Source organism: Phascolarctos cinereus, unplaced genomic scaffold (assembly GCF_003287225.1).
Source record: "Phascolarctos cinereus isolate Bilbo 61053 unplaced genomic scaffold, phaCin_HiC Scaffold_1;HRSCAF=81, whole genome shotgun sequence".
Taxonomy (NCBI): domain Eukaryota; kingdom Metazoa; phylum Chordata; class Mammalia; order Diprotodontia; family Phascolarctidae; genus Phascolarctos; species Phascolarctos cinereus.
Window position 1 is genome coordinate 253241971 of NW_027555514.1, and position 20710 is coordinate 253262680.

General features: G+C 34.4%; 1 protein-coding gene across 4 annotated transcripts in view; it reads left to right on the forward strand.

Moving 5' to 3' along the window:
* Positions 1-19913, forward strand: part of LRRIQ1 (leucine rich repeats and IQ motif containing 1) — a 257374-nt gene extending 237461 nt beyond the window's left edge. For 2 of the 4 annotated variants that reach the window (XM_078146512.1, XM_078146513.1), the window contains exon 28: positions 17871-19912. In XM_078146512.1, the coding sequence (XP_078002638.1) occupies positions 17871-17995 (125 nt within the window). In that variant the 3' untranslated portion in view covers positions 17996-19912. Of the gene's footprint in view, positions 1-6880; positions 6928-17870 lie in introns of all 4 variants that reach the window. The other 2 variants (XM_078146518.1, XM_078146517.1) reach the window with 2 other exon arrangements.
* Positions 19914-20710: the final 797 nt, after the last annotated feature.

The following is a 20710-nucleotide window of genomic DNA, read 5'->3' on the forward strand; positions in this document are numbered from 1 at the left end:
GGAAATGATATATGGAAGTATATACTGTATGTTTCCACATATATATCTATATCAAATATTGGCCTTCTCTAATGTGACATTCAGAGAGAAGGAGAGAAGGAAACAACTTGGAACTCAAAAATCTAACAAAAATAAATTTTTAAAAAATTTAAATTAAAAAGGGGGGTTTGATAACACATGTATCATGGCCACCTAAAGGTCACCCTTTAGGACTTTAGGACTTAGTGTTTATTCAAGGAATCAGTAAAAATATACAATTCATCATTTCAGGTTGCAAAAATTGAGCACTTACCAAAAACCTAGAAAGACATTATCTAGCAGCTATAATTGCACATTAAAAGCTCACTGTCCCATAAACAAAAATAAATCCCCATACTGCAATAGAAATCTTAAAAATCCTTGAGAAATTTAAAAAAAAAAACAGAGCATTATTACAGACAAACCTGTTTCCCATAATCCCCTGGACATTATATTGATCTATACATATTTAAGAAAATTTTAAATAAATATTCCCTTATCAAATGCTCATGCTCTCAAAGCTGCATCAAATTGAAAGCTTAATAATATAAAGCTATGGAAGAAGAAATCAAAACCATTAAGCAACAGGGTGAGGTACATATTGTCTGATTAAGTACGTTACTTACTGGTGTTGTCCTGAAGATATGTTTGGTGAGCCTACATCCCAAAGTTTTTATTCAGTTTAAAGAAAGAAAAATGTAGTCATTTTTATCTTCCTGTCAATTGTCCATAGAACACTAAATATAAAAGGGTGCTAGGTCAGCAACTTATCCCAGAACTGTTTGCCTTGATCAATTAACCAACTAGAATTTATTAATCTCCTACTAAGTGCCAAGCACTGTACTAAGTGCTGGGGCAAAAAGAAAGGTTAAAAAAAAAAACCTGTCCCTGCTCTCAAGTCACTCATAGTTTAATAAAGAATAAAGGGGGGACACTTATGCCTCTCAATGGTGAAGATCTCCACACAATAGGCCAAAGTAGTGATGAGCTCCCACTGGTTTAGTTTTCTCCATGAGACTCGTGGGATTTTAAAGTTCAAAGGACACTTAGAAATCTTCATATGAATCTGAATGACCATTTATCTGGGCCCTTATAGGAGAGGCTCATAATTCTGGTAGGAGGTAGGCTACATGACCTCAAAGGTCCTTTTCCAACTTTAAGACTATAAGTCTGTGATCTAGATGGAGATTCCTATTGTGCAGAAGAGAAGGATGAAGCCCACCATCATTTCCTAGCATAGAGCTTTTCCTTATGTTTCTTAAACCAATCTGTTTCTTTAAGGGGTTGCTTTTTTATTTTTAAAATTATAATACATTTTGACACAACCATTAAAAATAATTTTTCTTGGTGATTTCTACACAAGCTAATTTTATTTGGCTGCTTCAGTTCCTTCATTTCAAGTCTATCCACATATTACTTGAAATAATAGAAACTGTAGTCCCTTGGGCGTGACTCATTTCCCCACTGATTAAATACTATAGCTTAGCTGATAAAGAGTATTTTTTAAAAATAAACTAACAAGGCCTTATCTCCAACTCCAAGAAATATCTTGTTTAATGGAAGAATTTCTGGATATGGACTTGAGATCTGTCTTAGATTCTAACCCTTAAAAGCTAAGGTGACTAAAGAGACATGGCTATATCCCTTTAACTGGCTGTGTCTCATTTTCCCCATCTGTAAATATAAATGACACTTATGCTACCTGAGGGGAGAATAGAACCTTTCCTTCCTTCTTTGCAGAGGTGGGGACCAAGGGTGTGGAATCCTGCATATACTGCCAAGACTCTATTGAATACATTCACTAGTTTTGCTCAAATTTTTGTTTCCCTTCTTCCTTCCTTCCTTCCTTCCTTCCTTCCTTCCTTCCTTCCTTCCTTCCTTCCTTCCTTCCTTCCTTCCTTCCTTCCTTCCTTCCTTCCTTCCTTCCTTCTTTCCTTCCTTCCTTCCTTCCTTCCTTCTTTTCTTCCTCCCTCTCTCTCTCTCTCTCTCTCTCTCTCTCTCTCTCTCTCTCTCTCTCTCTCTCTCTCCTCTTTCTCTTTCTTATTTCTTATAGCAAATGATTCTCTGGGTAACTGAGGGGAATATATATGCATACATACACACATATCTCTGTGTGTATACATATGTTGTTATTGTTCAACTGTTTTCAATCATCTCTAACTCTTCATGACCCTATTTGGGGTTTTCTTGGCAAGGATACTGGAGTGGTTTGCCATTTCCTTCTCCAGCTCATTTTACAGATGAGGAACTAGAGGCAGACAGAGTTAAATGACTTGCCCAGGGACACATAGCTACTAAGAACCTGAGGCCAGATTTGAACTCAGGAAGAGGAATTGTCCTGACTCCAGGCCTGGAGCTCTATCAACTGTACCACCTAGCTGCCCCTTGTATACATGTATATGAAAAAAATATAAAATTAAAATATGTTCGTCTTGTTTTAAAAATATTTTTAAAGACAAACTACCTTCTTTATTGGGTTTTCATGAGGAAAGAGGTTTTAAAAAGTTTAATGTTCTCCATAAAGCTATAAATAAGGGAAAAATGAGTTGTTATTAGTTGATTTTTTGGTTTGGAATTAACAATACGGAGATCATCCTAGATATTTGTACATCATAAACATAAAATGAACATAAGCACAATATTTTATTATTTTTGGTAGAAGCATGATTTTTAATATTAGTATGGGATGGCCAGTCAGGAGAGAAGTCGATGTTGATGATGATGATGATGATGATGATGATAGCTTTAATTTATATAGCACTTTAAGGTTTGCAACGCACTTTGCATATGTTATCCCATTTGATGCTCACAAATGAGATAGGTCCTGTTGTTATTCCCATTTTAGAAATGAGGAAGCCAACAGATTAACTTGCCCAGGGTTACACAGCTAGTAAGTATCAGAGGCAGGATTCAAACTTAGGTCTTTCTTGAGTTCAGATCCAGCATGTTATCCATTGTGCCATCTAGTGATGAAATCAGAAGTTTTCACTAGTATTGTGTATCTCTTTCAGGACTTTTTTTCCCCAGAGAATGCTATCTACTACACCATTTAGGGCTGTAGGGTGGGAATTTAAATAGTATACACCTCTTTCAGGGCTTCCTTCCAAACTATGGGAAACTCACACTGGGGGAAACTTACTGTATTACTGAGTTATGATCAGTTGACCAACAATAACCTGGAGAATTTAATTAGAATTGGTGTCTGTGTCACATGATTGTTTTATCATACTCAACAGCAGGAGCTAAACAAAACCTTTCAGGACCCAGTAAGGATGTTCACAAAAGACCAGTAAGCAGTAATTGATCCAGCCATTCTGCTGCTTACATATTTGCATATGCTAGATATTTAAATTATATGGAAAGTATTCATCATTATTAAAATTATGCATCAAATAATTCTTACCAAATCCTGTGCTTCAGTTTCTTTCCCTTGGAATGGACAGAGAGATAAATCAAACTCCAACATCTCCATACTTATCCAAACCCACTGTATTGGTTTATTTTTTAAAACTCTATCAGTTTATTTCCATGGTACTTTATCTAGAAACTTTGGCCAAATGTTCAAATCTAGTATTTCAGTTCATGGTCTAAACAAACTGACTTAGGCAAAGAACCAGATCTCTTCTCTGACAAGTGTAGGGTATTTTTCTTTTCTTTTCCATTTGAAAGTATTTAGAGTCTAAGCAAGGGAGAGTTGTGGCACCACAAATGAAATGGTCAGGTTACACAAGGAATATTTTCTGCTTTCCATGGTAGACTGATCATTTCCTTCTACCTTTCAGAGTACTGCAAAATCCCATCTTCAAAAATCAGGCATAAGCTACAAGGGAACAGCACTAGCAATTGCATGTTTTAATGACAGAGAAATAATTTTCAATATGATTCAATTATATATTAATTTATGTCTATTTCTATCTGATGTTTAATAAATTCAATGTTCATAACATTTTTTCATGCCATAAATTTGGAAAATTCACTCCTATAAATGTTTTAAGGAAAATATCTAGAAGAAATAAAAGGATATTTTATGGAATATCTATTGCATAATCTTTAATGCAGACACTATTCATTAATGATTTTTAAATGAATAGTACATTTGTAATGCTGCCCCAGTCTTTAAGGCCTGGGGCAAATATTCAAAAATGCTTAAACTTTTAAATAAGGATTAATAAACTTGATTAAACTTTGAATAAATCCAAAGTGTCACCTTCAGAATTTCAGGTAGTGGTGTTATAGTGGGTAAAGCAATGGACTTGAAGGAAGCAGTATGTTGCAATGGGAGGACTGCTGGATTTGGAGTTGAACTAGGGTATCAATCCCACCTTGGTTCCTTCCTATCTTTGTCACTTTGGGCAAGTCACTGGATCTTTCCGGACCTCAGGTGCTTTATTAGTAAAATAAAGGGATTGGTCTAGATGTCTTTCAAACTCTCTTCCTTCACTTACCAAGCTTTCATCAGCCTTTGTCTTCCTTCTTCTTGCCTCTGGTCACAGAAAAAGAGCTATCCCTGGGATTTATTAAACCTAATACTTCTGTCTCTCTCTGTCCCATTAAGCCTCCTCTTAGATCTTGCTCTAAGAGCATTTCCTTTCTCCCACATATCTTCACTCTCTGTCTCTCTGGAATGATTCCTTCCCATCTTCTTACTAATGAAAATTTCCTCAATACAAGAGAAAATTCTTCAGTTAACCTTTCTGATAGATGCCTCTTCCCTACACTATTAAACTTCTTTTTAAAAAAAAAGTTATTTACATCTACCTCCAGTCCCTCAAATAACTCACTACCAACTCCCTCACTCTTATCATCTTATTTCTACCCTTTCTGTCCCAAACAACTGCTAAAATTATATCACTAGTGACCTAATCACAAAATCCTCTGACTTTCTTTCGATCTGCATCTTTCTTGATTTTTCTACAGTTTTTAATACTATTCACCATATCCCTCTCCTCCTCTTCATAATAATAATAACTATTGTGTATGGTTTGCAAAGCACTTTACACATATTGTTTAACTTGATCTTCATCACAACTCTGTGAGGTAAGCACTATTATTATTCCCATTTTAATGATGAAGAAATTGAGGCTAAAAGAAGCTAAGTAACTTGCCCATGGTCATACCATGTAAATGTTAGTGAGAATTTGAACTTAGGTCTTTCTGACTGACTCCTCACTCACACTTGCTATGTAACCTCTCTTCCCTTAGCTTCAGAGTCACCATACTTCTTTCCATCTCCCTCTACCCTTCTGTTCACACTTCTGTGTCCTCTACTGGTTCATCACTCTCCTTTTCATCATCCCTTCAAATGGGTGTTCCCCATGGGTGAGTTCTTGGCCCACTTCTCTTATCTACATGAACTCTTTCTTTTGGTAATTTCATTTGTTTCCATGACTTCAATGACTACCTCTTAACAGATACATCTTCAGTTGGTTTCCCTAATCCTGTCCTTTCTTCTGAGCTCCATGTACACAACATGTAGCGTGGTGTTGTGGAAAGAATGCTGGGTTTGAAGTCAGAGGACTTGCATTCAAATTCCAGCTCTGCCACTTGCTAATTGCCTTATCCTTTCTGGGCCTTATTATCCTCAGCTGTAAAATAAGAGGGTTAGAATAGAGATAATGTCTTAAGTCTCTTCTAGCTCCAAATTTACCATCTCATGTTCTCAGTCTGCCTACATTATATTACCACAGGGATGGTCGCCTAACACCTCAACCTCAACACATCTAAAAATGAGCACATTATCTTTTTTTTCTAAGCATAGTACTCTTTCTCTCTCTACCATATTTGTCTATGGTACTGCCATTCATCTGGTATCCCGTCTTTATCAAGTTTGAAGTTGACTACTTCTTCTCTTAATTCTTTTCATATTCGATCCAGTTATCAGGTATTATTGATTCCATCTTTGAAACATTGCTCACATCTATCCACTCATCTCTTTTCCACCACCCCGCTAGAGAACCTTGCTAAAACTTGCCCATATTATTTCAATACTCTCCTGTTTTTTTTTTCCTGTCCCTACCCTCCTCGACCTCTAATTCACCCTGAATAATACTGCCAGAATAATATTTTTAAAAAACAAGGGGCAGCTAAATGGTGTGGTGGATGGGCCACCAGCCCTGGAGTCAGGAGGAACTGAGTTCAAATCTGGTCTCAGACACTTACTAGCTGTGTGACCCTGGTCAAGTCACTTAACCCCTGTTGCCTCAAAAAAAAAGTGATCTTGTCACTCCTCTGTTCAGAAATTTTCAGTAGCTCCCTATTGTCTCTTGAGCAAAATTCAGACTATCCTTTCTAACATTCTAGGACCCATATAATCTAACAACACCCTTTCTCTCTAGCCTTGTCTTGTATTGCTCCACTCCATCCTCAGTCAAAAGTGAATAACTCCCTGCCCCCTGAACATATACAGTACTCTTATGCCTTCATGCCTTTGCTCAGGCTAGTCACTCATCTTTGCTTCATAATCTCCTGCCTGGTTTAAATGCCACCCCTTTCAGGAAGCTTCCCTTTACTTCTATCCCCAGTTGATAATGAACTTCCATTTCATATTTACCAATAAATACTATTTTTCTCCTTACTAGACTGTAAGCTCCATGAGGGCAGGATCTTCCATCTTATCTAAATTGTGTATCTCTCACTGCCCTAGAACAATATTGCATTTTTTACAATAGAATGTCAGCTCCTTAATAGAACTTAGTATTTCTCTTTCTATTCCTAGTATGCTTATTAAATTGAATTGAATATCATAATTGTAAAATAAAACATTTCTGTCATTTCTTTTTCATCTTATTCATCTCTCTTTTCCATCACTCATGAAAGTATGAAATAACATTCACTTTCCATTAATCCATTTCATTCCATTCAGTTTTATAGGTCTTACCTTCCAAGTAGTGGACAATTCTCCCAAATACAGTGAGTATAACAATTCTTTCCTCTCATATTTTCCTCCTTTAGGGACTTTCTGCTTTAAACCAAATGAGTGAAATTCTTTATTGTTGAGTTTTAAATCAGATAATCAAATGTCTCTTTTGTAACAAGATTGAGTGAAATAGTGATATTTTTCAACAGTGGTTTGGAATTTTACCAGTCCATCTTCAGATGCAATGAAACCTCATTAACTCAGACTTTGGTAATTCATAATTTGTGGTCATTCATTCTGGGAAAGTACAATGATATATCTCCATTTATCAAGAGAGCCTATTAAATTAAGCACTAGTTTAAAATAGATTAGGGGGTCTCTATAACAATAAATTCTAATGATGTTTATGGTTTGTATGCAAATTAATTCTGCTAATTATAAATGAGTCGCTGATTCAGTAAAATTGGCCCAGATGGACCATTAGTTTGTACTTAAGTCACAAAATAACATTTTTATTTTTTTATTTTATTTTATTTTTTGCTTTTAGGCAATTGGGGTTAAGTAACTTGCCCAGGGTCACACAGCTAGTGAGTGTTAAGTGTTTGGTCTGAGGCCGGATTTGAACACAGGTCCTCCTGACTTCAGGGCCGGTGCTGTATCCACTGCGCCACCTAGCTGCCCCACTTTTTTTTTTTTTTTACAAAATAACATTTTTTAAATGATCCATATAAATTTTGCCTATACTAACTTGCCTCTCCAAGCCAAGTTAGTAAGTCCCTGTTGACCATTGACAATGGTTTATTCTCAGTTCCCTAAACGTTTGGTGACCAGTATCATTGCTAAAACACACAGTAAGACCTTTTCTTTGATCCTGCACTTCATTTTTTGCCCCTTGTTGGCCTGCTTCTCATTGTACCATGATGTATCCTAAGTTCTTCTGATTTATTGCTGCCTCTTGTTCAAAAACACTCCTGTGCTTAATGGATATGCTTTTATAGACTTTAGTCTATCTCTATTGCCTTTTGAAAAGTACTATAGTTCCCTATTCCACCTCCTAATATGGAAGGTCCCTGTATTCCATTCCCAGCAGACTCTACCCCAGGATAGACTGAAGGACATACCTATTCTGCGTTAAGTATTTTGCAAAATGCTATGGGAAAAATCTACCCAGAGAAGAATATGTCAGAACATAACCACATTCTAAGCTGCACAGTACAGAATGCCATTAATGTAGAAATTTAAAGAGGAAATATAGATCATTGTGGACTGGAGTGTTCACGATAGGTTTGTAAAGAAGGTGAGACTTAAGCTGTAATTAGTGAGGGTTATGTTAAAAGTTTGCTAAGAGCACCAAAGAAATGTCTTCATCCATCACTGAAAGATAGTAATTCTAAGTTCCAAACCTAAGCATGTGGGAATTCCCTAGTAAGAAGGGTCCACTTATGAAGTAGTAGACAAATTTTCAAATGGAAAAAAAAAATTAGGAGAAAAAAATCTAATTTTTGTTTAAGTCATTAAATGCAGTAGCTTTTAATTTCCTAAATTCTTTCTTAGATTAGACATGCCAGTCACACTTTTTGATTCAATTAAAAACAAGTGAAGAAACAAACCAAAAACACAAACTTCAAGAGATACCTAATTCAGAGCACAGAGGTGGTTAAATGCTGTACTTTTATCATAGTAATACCAAAGTCCGTCGTCATAATTAAAGAATGTAGTGTTTTGGTGACCTGAATTATCCAATTAACAGAATTTCTGACGCTGCAAAAATGCGACAAGTTGCAAATGGCAATCACTGCCAGTCTTGCTGAAATCTCATAGTGTTGATAGTCACCTGGAAAGACTCCCATCATTTTTCATTGCTTTTTCCAGAAAGGTAGGGACTCCTGTTTGTTCATTTTTCCGCTGAAGCAAAGAAAAAGAGAATTTTGCAAATATCTGTGTTAATCAGCTCAAGGATTTTTTTTTCACTTTTCTTAACAAATTCTATCATTTTTGCTCCATATCTATTGTATATGTTGGGTTATAGTTCATAAATAGCATGATATAATCACCATTGTCTCTGTGAAAGAAGCAGATTTCTTCTAAGCTGTTTTCTTCATCTTGTATAGATTCATCTCAATTCCTTACATGATTTGTTTCCCATTAGTTACAAACAGAGGTGAAATCCACCTGTCAAGTCACAAAATGTTAGAGTTTGAATAGACTTGAGGATCCACCCAGTCTAAGCAATACATACTCAGGAATCCTGTTTCTAAAATCCACAAGTGGTCATCTCGTATATGCCTGAAGACCCCTAATGAAGGTATACTGCCTACCTGTCAAGGCAGCCTTCTCCATTTTAGGAGAGTTTAATTGTGAACAAATTCGCCTTATATTAAGCCAAAAATCTGCATCTCTGTAACTTCCACCGAGTTTTCCCCATAGGGTTACACAGAACAAATACAATTGCTTAATCTCATGTCGGCCTTGCAAATAATGGAGTGATTATAATTGAAGACTTGCAATGAAACGAAGCAGTGTGATATATAGTGAGGGAAAGATATTAGAGTTAAAAGACCTGAGTTTGAATGCAATCCCTAGTACTTATGAACGGGGTGACTTTTACCATATCACTTAGTTTCCCTTTATCCTTTTTAAATTTTTCTACAACATAGAATAATAACACTTATACTACTCTGACCTTGACAAGGTTTTCATGAGAATCAAATGAGATAATTTATTTAAAGTGCTTTGTAAACCATAAAGCACTACGTAAATGTGTGTTGTTGTTCAGTCATTGCAGTTGTGTCCAACTCCTTTGACTTCATTTGGGGTTTTCTTGGTAAAAATACTGGAGTGGTTTGCCATTTCCTTCTCCAGCTCATTTTTATATACGAGGAAAGTAAAGTAGATGGTTAAGTAACTTTTCCATGGTCACACAGCTAGTAAGTGTTTGAGTTCAGATTTGAACTCAGGAAGAGGAGTCTTCTTGACTTCAGGCCCAGTGCACTGTCTGCTGCTCCATCTAGCTTCCCCAGGTAATGTACACTGTTTTTTAGATAATTCTGCAAGCTTCTAATGTCTATTTCTACTATATGGTGGCCAATATGGACAGATAATCATGAAAAAGAGATAATGAAAATTGCCTTGATAAAAACTGTTGAGTTAATTGATTTGGTTAAAACTTTTTCTACATGCCTTCACTATCATAGATTGCGAAATTAAGTAATTATTTTATACAGGGTTCCAATTAAGGAAAAAGTGATGGAATTTTAGAAGTCATATTTTAAGAACCCCCAGTTAGAGGGTAAATAATATTAGAGTAGAGTAAGTAATTTGAAAATGGTTCTTGCCAGGGAGAAGGCAGGAAGGCCTGCCTATGGGAACTCAAATGGAGATATATGATTTAAGGCAAGAGATAATTGACAGGAAAGCCACATTAAAAAGGAAATAATTGCTTGTTAAAATTTTAATGGACATTTAAGAACTCCAACCTTGAGCAAGTCACTTAAACTCTGTGCACCCGACCCAACTCCCTATGGCTTTTCAACTCATCCAAGGATGCAGTTTGTCTTCATGGAGGAAATTTCCTACACTGATAAAAATCACAATCCTTCATACATTCAAGTAAGTTTAGAACTGTGACCAGTATCTTACCATGCCCTTCAAATCCAAAAATGTTTTATCCCAAAGGAGAGTAAGTACACATATAAACACATCAGATTTGTGTGGATATATTTGTGTGATATAATTCTCTTTGAGAAGGAAAAAACCACATATTTGATTTAATTACACAAACAGTTATAAAATGCCAAATGTATGCAAGACATTGGCACTGGGAGACACAAAGAGAAAAAGCAAAAGTCCCCACCCTCCAAGACCATATATTCTCAGCGAGTAATGTAACATTTACTCAGATAAATATAATTCATGCAATGAAGTGCAGATCATATGAATGCATAAAGGCTGGAGATAGAATGTCAAGTTCATGGTACAGTTAGTAGTGCTGGAACACAGAATGAGTAACAGGGAATAATGTGAGATGTCTGGAAAGGTAGGTATGAGCCAGATTGTTGAGGGCCTTAATTGCTAGGCTGAAGAGTTTGTACTTCGTGCTAAAGTCAGTAGAGAACTGTTGAAGGGGAATGACATAATTAGACAAACAACTTAATAAAGATTATTTTGATATAATCATGAAAGTTGGGTTAGAAAAGGAGAAGTCTAGAGTCGAGGGACTGGTTAGGAGGCTATTATAATAGTCCATGTGAGAAATAAAAAAGGCCTGAATTAGGTTGTCTGCTCTCTAAGTGGAGAGAAAAATACAGATGTGAAGAATGTCATGAAGATGGAATATTGCATCTTACTGAGGAGGGATAAAAGGACTGAAACAGAAAAAGATACATCTATACATGATACTTGGAGAAGGAGAGAGAGCTGACCATGAAGGGTATCAGGAAGTGCAACTTTTAGGATATGATGGTACAAGGGCTGAGCTTACAAGGAAGCTAAGGTGTCCGAGAAGCAAAAGTGGGTACATTTCAAGCATGGCAGCCTGTGCAAAGTCATGCGTGGATATATATGAGGTAGAATCCCATTAGAGTGAAGACTTTTGAGGGCAAGAAACATCTTTGTTTTATTATTTGTATCCCCAGTGCTTCACACGATGTCAGATTCTTAATAAATGTTTACTGACTGAATTCAGGGAGAAGTAAGTAGGCAAACATGGAACAAAGAATATATTAAGGTGAACAGAAAGGCTGGCTGGAGCTAGTGGTTGAAGGGCTTAACATGTGAAGTTGAATGATGTGTCTTTAATCTTAGAGGCAAAAGAGAAACATTGAAGTTTCTTGATTGGAGAGTATTATGGTCAAACTTATGCTTTAAAGAAATTATTTTAGGGGCAGCTAGGTGGTACAGTGGATAGAGCACTGGCCCTGAAGTCAGGAGGACCTGAGTTCAAATCCGGCCTCAGACCAAACACTTGACACTTACTAGCTGTGTGACCCTGGGCAAGTCACTTAACCCCAATTGCCTTTGAAAAAAAAAAAGAAATTATTTTAGCAACTATGTAGGATGGATTGGAGAAAAGAAAAACTAGAAGCTGACAGTCCAATGAAGAGGCTATTATAAGAGTCCACTGGAGGATGAACTGGGTCTAAATAAGTTGCCATGTGAGGGAAGACAAGTGGACAGATTTAAAAAGAAAATGGAGAGACAGAATTGACAAGGGTTGGCAGCTAATTAGATATGACATCTACTTGGCAAAGTAGAGAGAATGTAGGAATTGGAGTCAAGAAGAGCTAAATTCAAATCTGGCTTCAGACACTTTGTAGCTGTGTGCATGTTTACTCAAATGTTACATGCCTCAATTTCCTTATCTGTAAAATGGGGATAATAATAGCACCAACCTCCAAGGATTGTTTTGAGGATAAAATAAGAATATATATATATATATATATGTATATATATATATACATATATATATATATATACATATATATACACTATACATATACAGACATTTTTACACATACATATATACATACACATGTATATGTATGTATATATCTATGCATATATAATATACTTGTATGCATATATGTATTTGTGAACCTTAAAGCTTTATATAAATGCTAGTGATTATCATCTATTATTATGTAAGGTGATGGAGAAGGCAGTGTTGAGGATGATTCTGAGGTTCCAAATTTGAGTGACTGGAGAAATCATTATGTCCTCTTCTGAAACAGAGGTATTTGGAGAAGAGGCTAGTTTAGGGGGAATTAGAAATTCCATTTTGGACATGATGAATTTGAGGTTTCTTATGAAATGTTCAGTTAGAGATGTCCAGCTCATAACTAGTGATAAGAGACTGGGCTAGTGAAAGAAACTAGGGATGGAAATATAAACTTGGGAGTATAGTAATAATTATTGAACTTATGAGAAATGAAATCATCAAGGAGGAAATAGCAAGTATATGTAGCAATGAAAGTAAATGAAGGTGTTTTTAATTAGCCATACCCCCAAAAAAAGGAATTTGGAGTATCAGTTTAATTGCAAACATATAGAAAATAATGCTTATCACAGAGAAACCTAGTAAACTCTATTTGTCTAATATTGATAGTACCCATTCTGAAATCAAGAATTAACTAAAAACACATATTGGCAAAATTCTATGTCAGAAATCTGAGTACTTCTTAAGTAAGGCTTTACACTCTCTATATTACATCTTAACTTTTGTGTCAAATATTTTTTCACATTATTCTTTCTCCCCTGGCAAGCAATTTTTTAAATTGTTCATTGATAATAAAACAACATCATGTCACCAACATACTTTATAAGATATCATCAAAATTCAGGAAATATGACAACATATATTTGTTTTTCTAGAAAAAAAATTATGAAATTAAGGAAATATGAAACTTTTTGTTAAATCACAAATTTCCTAATGTTTTCAAGTTTTCTACTGCAATTTCAAAAGTAATTAGTAAAAGTCACACTTCTGTTTTATATCAACAAACATCATCAAATTATTAAATGTTTACTAAATTCCCACATATACAGAGCTTTGTGCTTAGGTGCTGGAGAGAACACAAAGTCTAATTGTATGTTTTATAACAGATATCATGAAAATTGAAATTTTGCTTCTATCTAAAATAATGAAAACAACTAAAAACGAGAAAAAAATCACAAGGTAATGTATATGATGTTTGAGTCATCCATCTGGTTCAGTAAAAGTTGTCCAGATGATTTAAATACAGAAAGGAGCACCATAAAAATCACCATTCTTTCCCTTACCATCTCTACCTTACCCCAAACCTGGTGAACCTAGCTCATTCACAGAGTTTAAATTGATGTAAACGCTTTGCTGCTAAAGATTCGTTCTGGTCACTTTCATTAAAATGTTGAATTTCTTCTCCATGCTTTACTTATACCCTATCTGCTGTTAAGTAATACAATATGGGAAGGACTTTGAAATAAATTATATCTCCAGACACACAACGTTGGATGTATCAATGAAAATCCTATGACGTATTACTATACATCATGAAATTTCTATCATGACCTGCTTAACCAAGTTTTTTTTATACATACCAGGAGTTTCATTCAAAGCATTTTACATATTAAATTACTTATCAAAACACAGCATATGTAGACCTTGACATTTGTTAAAGAACCAGGGATTTAACCAAAAAAAGACCAGAACAAATCTTTAGCAGAAAACAGATTAAACAGCAAAGAAGTGGCTGCTTGAAAATGAGAGCATTTTAACTAAACTTCAAGACATGCTTTCAGCACATATTTAAAAGATTGGTTGGTTGTTCTGTAAGATCACCTGAAAATATGCTTCAGAAGATTGTTGGAGATTCATGTGGCCTGACAATAGTCTTTGAGAGAATGGAGAAAAGGACTTTAGCAATTTTGTTCCAAGAGGCTATCAGCAGAGATATCTTTCATATCAAATTGTTTTCTTGGTTGAGTCCCTTACTATTTTATTCTTGGATGGAGAAATAATGTTAGAATGATTATACATGACTGTGTTAAATTGCTCCTTTATACATTTTTTCCAATTTTAGACATAATCATTGAACATAGTAATGACTTCACACACTTCTGTTGTTTTTACACCACAATTTATTTTTCTATGTATCTATTAATTTGAAGTATTTCTATAATCTCAAAAATATGTCACCAAACACAATGCAAGAAGATGCTTTATTGATGACTGGTCAAATTGTTTATCTACAAATAGAAAACAGTAACGAAATGGGCTTTTTTAATCACACATAAAAAAATACTCTTTCAAAAATAGCGTATTTGTTCAATCTCATCTTAAATGTCATGTTGGACTGCTAATTTTCCTTAAACATTTCCATTCCAGTAAAAATGTATTTAGAGACTGTTATGAATGAGCCAGCCTGTAATATCACATAATAGTTGTTTTTAGGTATAATTATTGATATTAGCAGAAGGAGTTACAACTTGCTCTGAAAAGATTACAGATTATCACTTAAATATAGGGTCACGTTGTGTGGAAGGACACAGTGACTTGAGGATTCAGTTGAAAGACAAAATATGACAAAGAAAGCCCATCCACATTAGGAAAATTTTTTAATAGAATTTGTTACAAATGGAAATTCTTTGGTAAACATCAAGAGTATAAAGCTGGGGGAAGGGATTTGACTAACTATAAAATGTTTCCCAACAAAATGAAGTTAATTTACCATAAAATCATTATTTCCAAACATACATATTTTAAATGTTCTAAATATACACCAAATACTACAATGTTTTGGGTTTTTTTTTCACTTTCAGAAAGGTTTATTAATCAATGAAGGCATTAATAATTTTCTGTGCCCTTAAAGCATGGTGACATGTTAGACCCAGCATATATAAGCTTCAAGTATTCACTCCCATTTTGTAGAATAGAGGTAGATATTTCAAAATGCTAGCTATTGTTGACATGACTTAGAATATGCAATGTAATTACAAAAAAACCCGTACATTGCTTAATTAAAGAAAAAACCTGATCATTACACTAATAGACAAATTCACCATTCTCTCTCCTTTGTAAGGTAAAAAATAAATGCCAAAATGTTGGATGTTTCTGAGCGACGATTTATTCTTTTATTAACTTTTTCATTTATTAACTTAAAACATCTTTTTTCTGGATACTAAATAATATCCAGTGGATTTTTTATGAAACAACCCTTTCCATCTATACCTTTTCTCAAAAACAAAACATACCCCAAATTGTGGGTATGGGTATAAGTATATGTTTATTCACGGCATAGTTTATTGACTAAATGTTTTTGTTCTTACTTGAGACAAATTTTCAAAATTAACAAATAGTAAAAAGTGTGTGTCAATCTATTAATGAAAAATTATATATTGAATCATAAAATAGAATAGGGCTGCCTAATAAACTGGTTAGTGAGACTACTTATTGCTGGAATTACTCAAGTACTGGCTGAATGACCACTTGTCCTGGATGGCAGAGGTGTGTTGGATAAGGGTTAGGCTAGATATCTCTAAGATCCCTTTGGATTCTTAACATCTATGACTCAATGCAGGATGCCAGTTTTATGCTTAGAGTAAGATGAATCCTTTTGGAAATTCTCTTAACTCTTTTTGACCATTTGTTTGTTACCTAGAAAATAATGGCATTAATAGTACTCTGATTGACACTGCAGTTGCTTGAAGTGGTTAATAGTTTCTAAAACTGCCTAACTTATTTTCAAGAAGCAAATTTACAGTAGGTAAGTCTGACTTACCCTCTAAAAGCCAAATTCATTCACCATCTCAGTTTAATTGTTAGTCTCTCTGCTGGGATTTCTGACATGAATGCCAGTTGTGAAGTCATCAAGATCTATTTCTAACAGACTGAGTCACCTTAATCATTTAACCTCTCTGTGCATCACTCACTCTTTTTCTCTAAAATAACAGATTTTATTATGCCTTCCTTTCAGGAATGTGGAGGTGATAAGTAAGGCAGTATGCCTGAGCCTATGGCCCAAAAGTAGAATCTGTTCACCTTTGAGGAGTTCATATGCTCTTTTCAAGAGTCATAGAGTAAATAAATTCACTGAATGACCAGGACCTCAGAGGTCATCCAATTCAACTCCTTTCTTTACATATAAAGAAATTATGAATAAGAGTAATTAAATGACTTGTCCAAAGTTCCACATGGAATAAGTGTCAGAGCCAAGGTATAATACCAGATCTCAGACACTCCTGCTGTCCTCATAGCCTAGTCGGGTTGAAACTTGAACAAGTTCCTCAGGATCCTTTAAGAACATTGCAGTAAGAAAAGATTTGTGCCTAACTTGAATTTAGAGAATGATTCCTCCTAAGTGTCTAAAGTTTGTGAGTCCTTTATTTAGCCACTTGCTTATTAAAATATGCCTAAATTTCTAAGTTGATAATTAAATATTAATACCCAGAACAAGATAAATTTCTTTTTTCCCTCATAAAACCATTACTCTGGAAAGGATTATAGAAAACCAACTAATCTCACCCATTGCCATTATGAGGATATATATGTGTGTGTGTGTGTGTGTGTATGTATATATGTATATGTACATATATACACACATGTAATGCATATACATGATATATACATATACATGATGATTATTTATCCTGTCATCAATTATAGTCAACTGCCTCTTGCTAACTTAATGCGATGTTCAACAACACATTGTCAGGAAGGGCTTTATTGTGTCTGATACATCCACATTTGTACAAGTTAATATCAAATATATCACGACCTGCTTCCGTGCTCCTTAGACAACATCTTCAAGGCTACCTCTCTTTCTTTACTCTGTCTCCAAAATCAGACTCAGAAAATAGAATAAATCCTCTGCTTACCAGCCTGGGGTGTACCTGACATTTGGTGTTCTGCCAACAATCAAATTCTCCTGCAGCAGCTTTTGCTTGTTTTTACTTGTTTTATCTCCTAGGATGATGAAAAACCAGTTATTAAAATATTTTTAAAAGTTCCTAATATATTAGCTTTCCGTCTTCTCTTGCAGAGTAAAGAGGATATGACCTCTTTCAACTCTGATCTCATAAATCTTATTTTCCATCTCTAGTAATTGTTGTTGCTATTTGCAATATTTTCTCCAATTTACTCAAATCCATACTTTAAAAAAAATGATAATGTAATTCAGAAAAAATGAGAGTGTTTGCTTATTTCATAAACATCCAATCATTAGGGTGTTTTTATTTATAAAAATAAGCATAGAAGCTAAGAAACACTTATTTTTAATGATTACATTTTCAAGTAACTATATTTTTTTTCAGCTAAAATAGGCATAAAAAATTCTACCTAATCTTCAGTAAATAATTTTACTCCCCAACAACCAAAATATGTTTCTAATAAATGAAAAATGTCAGTGACCCCCAAGTACATACTGTTGACTTAATCATGTTTATTATTATTTTTTCAAACCAATTTTACTTGGATCATATTAAATGAAGGTTTATACTTAATGCTATTATTTTTGCCTTTCAGTTAAGGTAATAGCTGTTCCAGGGATAAAAAGTGCTAAGAAAAAATGGATATCACATCGAGGCTATCCAGTGCAATTCAGCGATGGATGGGAAAGTGGGAAAAGGAAGGCGAAAACTTTCGACTAATCTTTCAAACTTCAACATGCGAAACATATGGCGAGCTGTTTCTTTTCAAGAGGTCTGTGAATATCTAGTTGTATGTTACCAATTGGATACAAAGTTTTAGAGTACTGCATTTAATTTGTTTTACTATACATGTTTTGCAATTTAGCTTTCTGGTGGAGTTATCTTACTCCCCATCAGTAAAATACAAGTTTTGCAAAGGTTCCTGGGCTCATGTGGTATGGTCTCCAGAAAACTTTAACCCTTGATATAATTGCAAAGGGGAGTTTGTAAAACCGATTTCTTTAGTTTTAAACATTTTGTGATTTCATAAGTTCAAGACAAAATTTTTATTGGCAAGAATGATAAATCTATTAAAAACAATTACATGTATTTTCATTGATACTACTAACTCTATTGTGTATAAGGAATTTGTATTCTGTCTTAACAAGTTTTCAGTCTTATAATTGACATTATTGAACTAGATGAGAGAATTGCCATATTTCCATAGGTAAATTGGTTCATGTTCATGATGTTCTTGTAAATGTTTTTCTAATCGTTAAATTTATCAAAATGCAGTTTACTTTAGAGGTGGTCTTTCAAATTAAAATGAACTTGATAAATTAAAACAAAGTGGATATTTTAATAGTACTCCTATTTGAACATGTGGAATATTTATTATTTTGAAATATGAAAGTACATGTGAATCTAATAAGTGATTACTATTCTGACTCAGAAGAGTCCCAGAAATTTATATTTTCATGAAGTTATCCCCCAAATAACCAGTTCTTTCAAGTCTTTCCAGACTCCAAGCATCATTTTGTTATGTTTCATATTTTCCCAAAATTATAGATGTCCAGTCTTTCTAATTGTCTAGCAAAGTTCAGTGACAACTTAGTAAATTAAATATGCAAAATCTTACAGTTACCCTTAATGGGCTTTCAATGCTATTGCTCCCTTGAGTCGAGAACTGTTTTCACAAAGCAACATTACTGAGTTTTCAGTGACTTTCCATCTAAATGTTAGTTGAATGATAGGATCCAGTCAATTTTCTCTTTAGTTTCTTCCTTTATGAAAGCTTTCAGATGGAGAAAAGAAATGTCTAAACTTGTCTAGAATGCATTTCTTTACTTTCTCACTCCTTTCCCTTTGGGTCCCCATCATCATTACCATCACTACCATTTTTTCTGGACTTTGTCCCCATTAAAACCTGGAGATCCCTTTAAACTGTGATTGAGGTAGAAAAGTCAATGAGCCTTGAGATGTCAGTCAATAAAGAAAACATAGACTCATATGTTGTGGCCTAGAAATTGAGTGTAGAAATATAAACTCCATATGCAATTGTTTTGTGCAACAGGCCATTTCATTATTGTCTTTTCACTAACAGTTTCCACATTAGCAATATAATATGATTGGAAATATTTTAATGAATATCAACTTATTTTGAAAATGGTAGGAGGAAACCACATTAAAGTTGGTATTAATGGATATTTTTATGGTTCATATACTAAAACCAATGAAGTAGAAAGTCTTAGTTTGTTCACTTAGATGCTTACTATTAAATTGTCTCAGTGCCTAAAATGGGCTCACAGGCACAGACTCTTATTCACCAACTGGTTTGTTTTATGAAATTAAATTATGAGAGAAATGACACTACTCCAGTTTTAAGGTAATGGGGATGATGATGATGATAATGATATTTCCTTTATTTTCCTAGTACCAAATAAGAATATGATGCTATGCTGAGTATTATTTTGAATCAAGAGTTGAATATTGATTTTTTCATTATTTTCCTTTTGTTTATGAAGATAGTAGTCTTTCAATATAATCTTAGGTTTTTAGAATTGAATGAATTTATTAAAGGGCTCAAATTAAATGATACTCTTCTTCCTGTTTGCTCAGATTGCTGTTAAGTCAAATAATAAATTTAAGTGAATTAAAAACCAAAGGAATCACAGCACCCAATGAGTGATGATTAATGAATAAGTGGCCATCTGGATAAGTCTTTGATTTTTTTTCTTTTCTGCTCAACATTTTTATCAGTGACTTCAATGACAAAGTAGGTAGCATGCTTATCAAATTTGTAGATGATAACTAACACATTGGATGACATAACTGAAATCCAGAATGATCTTGGCAAACCAGAACAGTTCATTAAATATAATAATATGAAACTTAACGGGAACAATTATTAAGTCTTAGACTTGACTTAAAAATTAACATAGATACTAGATAGGGAATATTTGGCTAGACCTTTGTTCATGTGAAAAAAGATCTGGAGTTTTTAATGAATTGTAAATATAATACGAATCAACAGTAGAAGCGGAAGCCAGAAAAGCTCACGGGCTCTTATGCTGAATTAATAGAAATGTTGTATCCAGAGTCAAGGTGCTGGTCCTGCTGTTCACTGCCTCGGTCAAACCACAGCTATGGTATTTTTGTTCAGTTCTGTGCACACATATTAGAAAGAACATTGACAAGATGGAATCTGTCCCAAGAGGGTCAGTTGTTATGGAAAGGGACCTGGAACCTCTGCTATAAAAAAATCAAGTTAAAGGACTGGGTGTGATGAGCTTTGAGAAGAGAAAATTTAAGGGAATCTAAGAATCATAAAGTTTTAATTGCCATCATTTCATGAATGAGAAAACTTAAGGGCCAGGAGATTACATGACTTGCCCAAAATCACCCAAGTAGTAAGTGCTGTGAGATTTGAACCCAGGCCTTCTGACTACAAAGCCA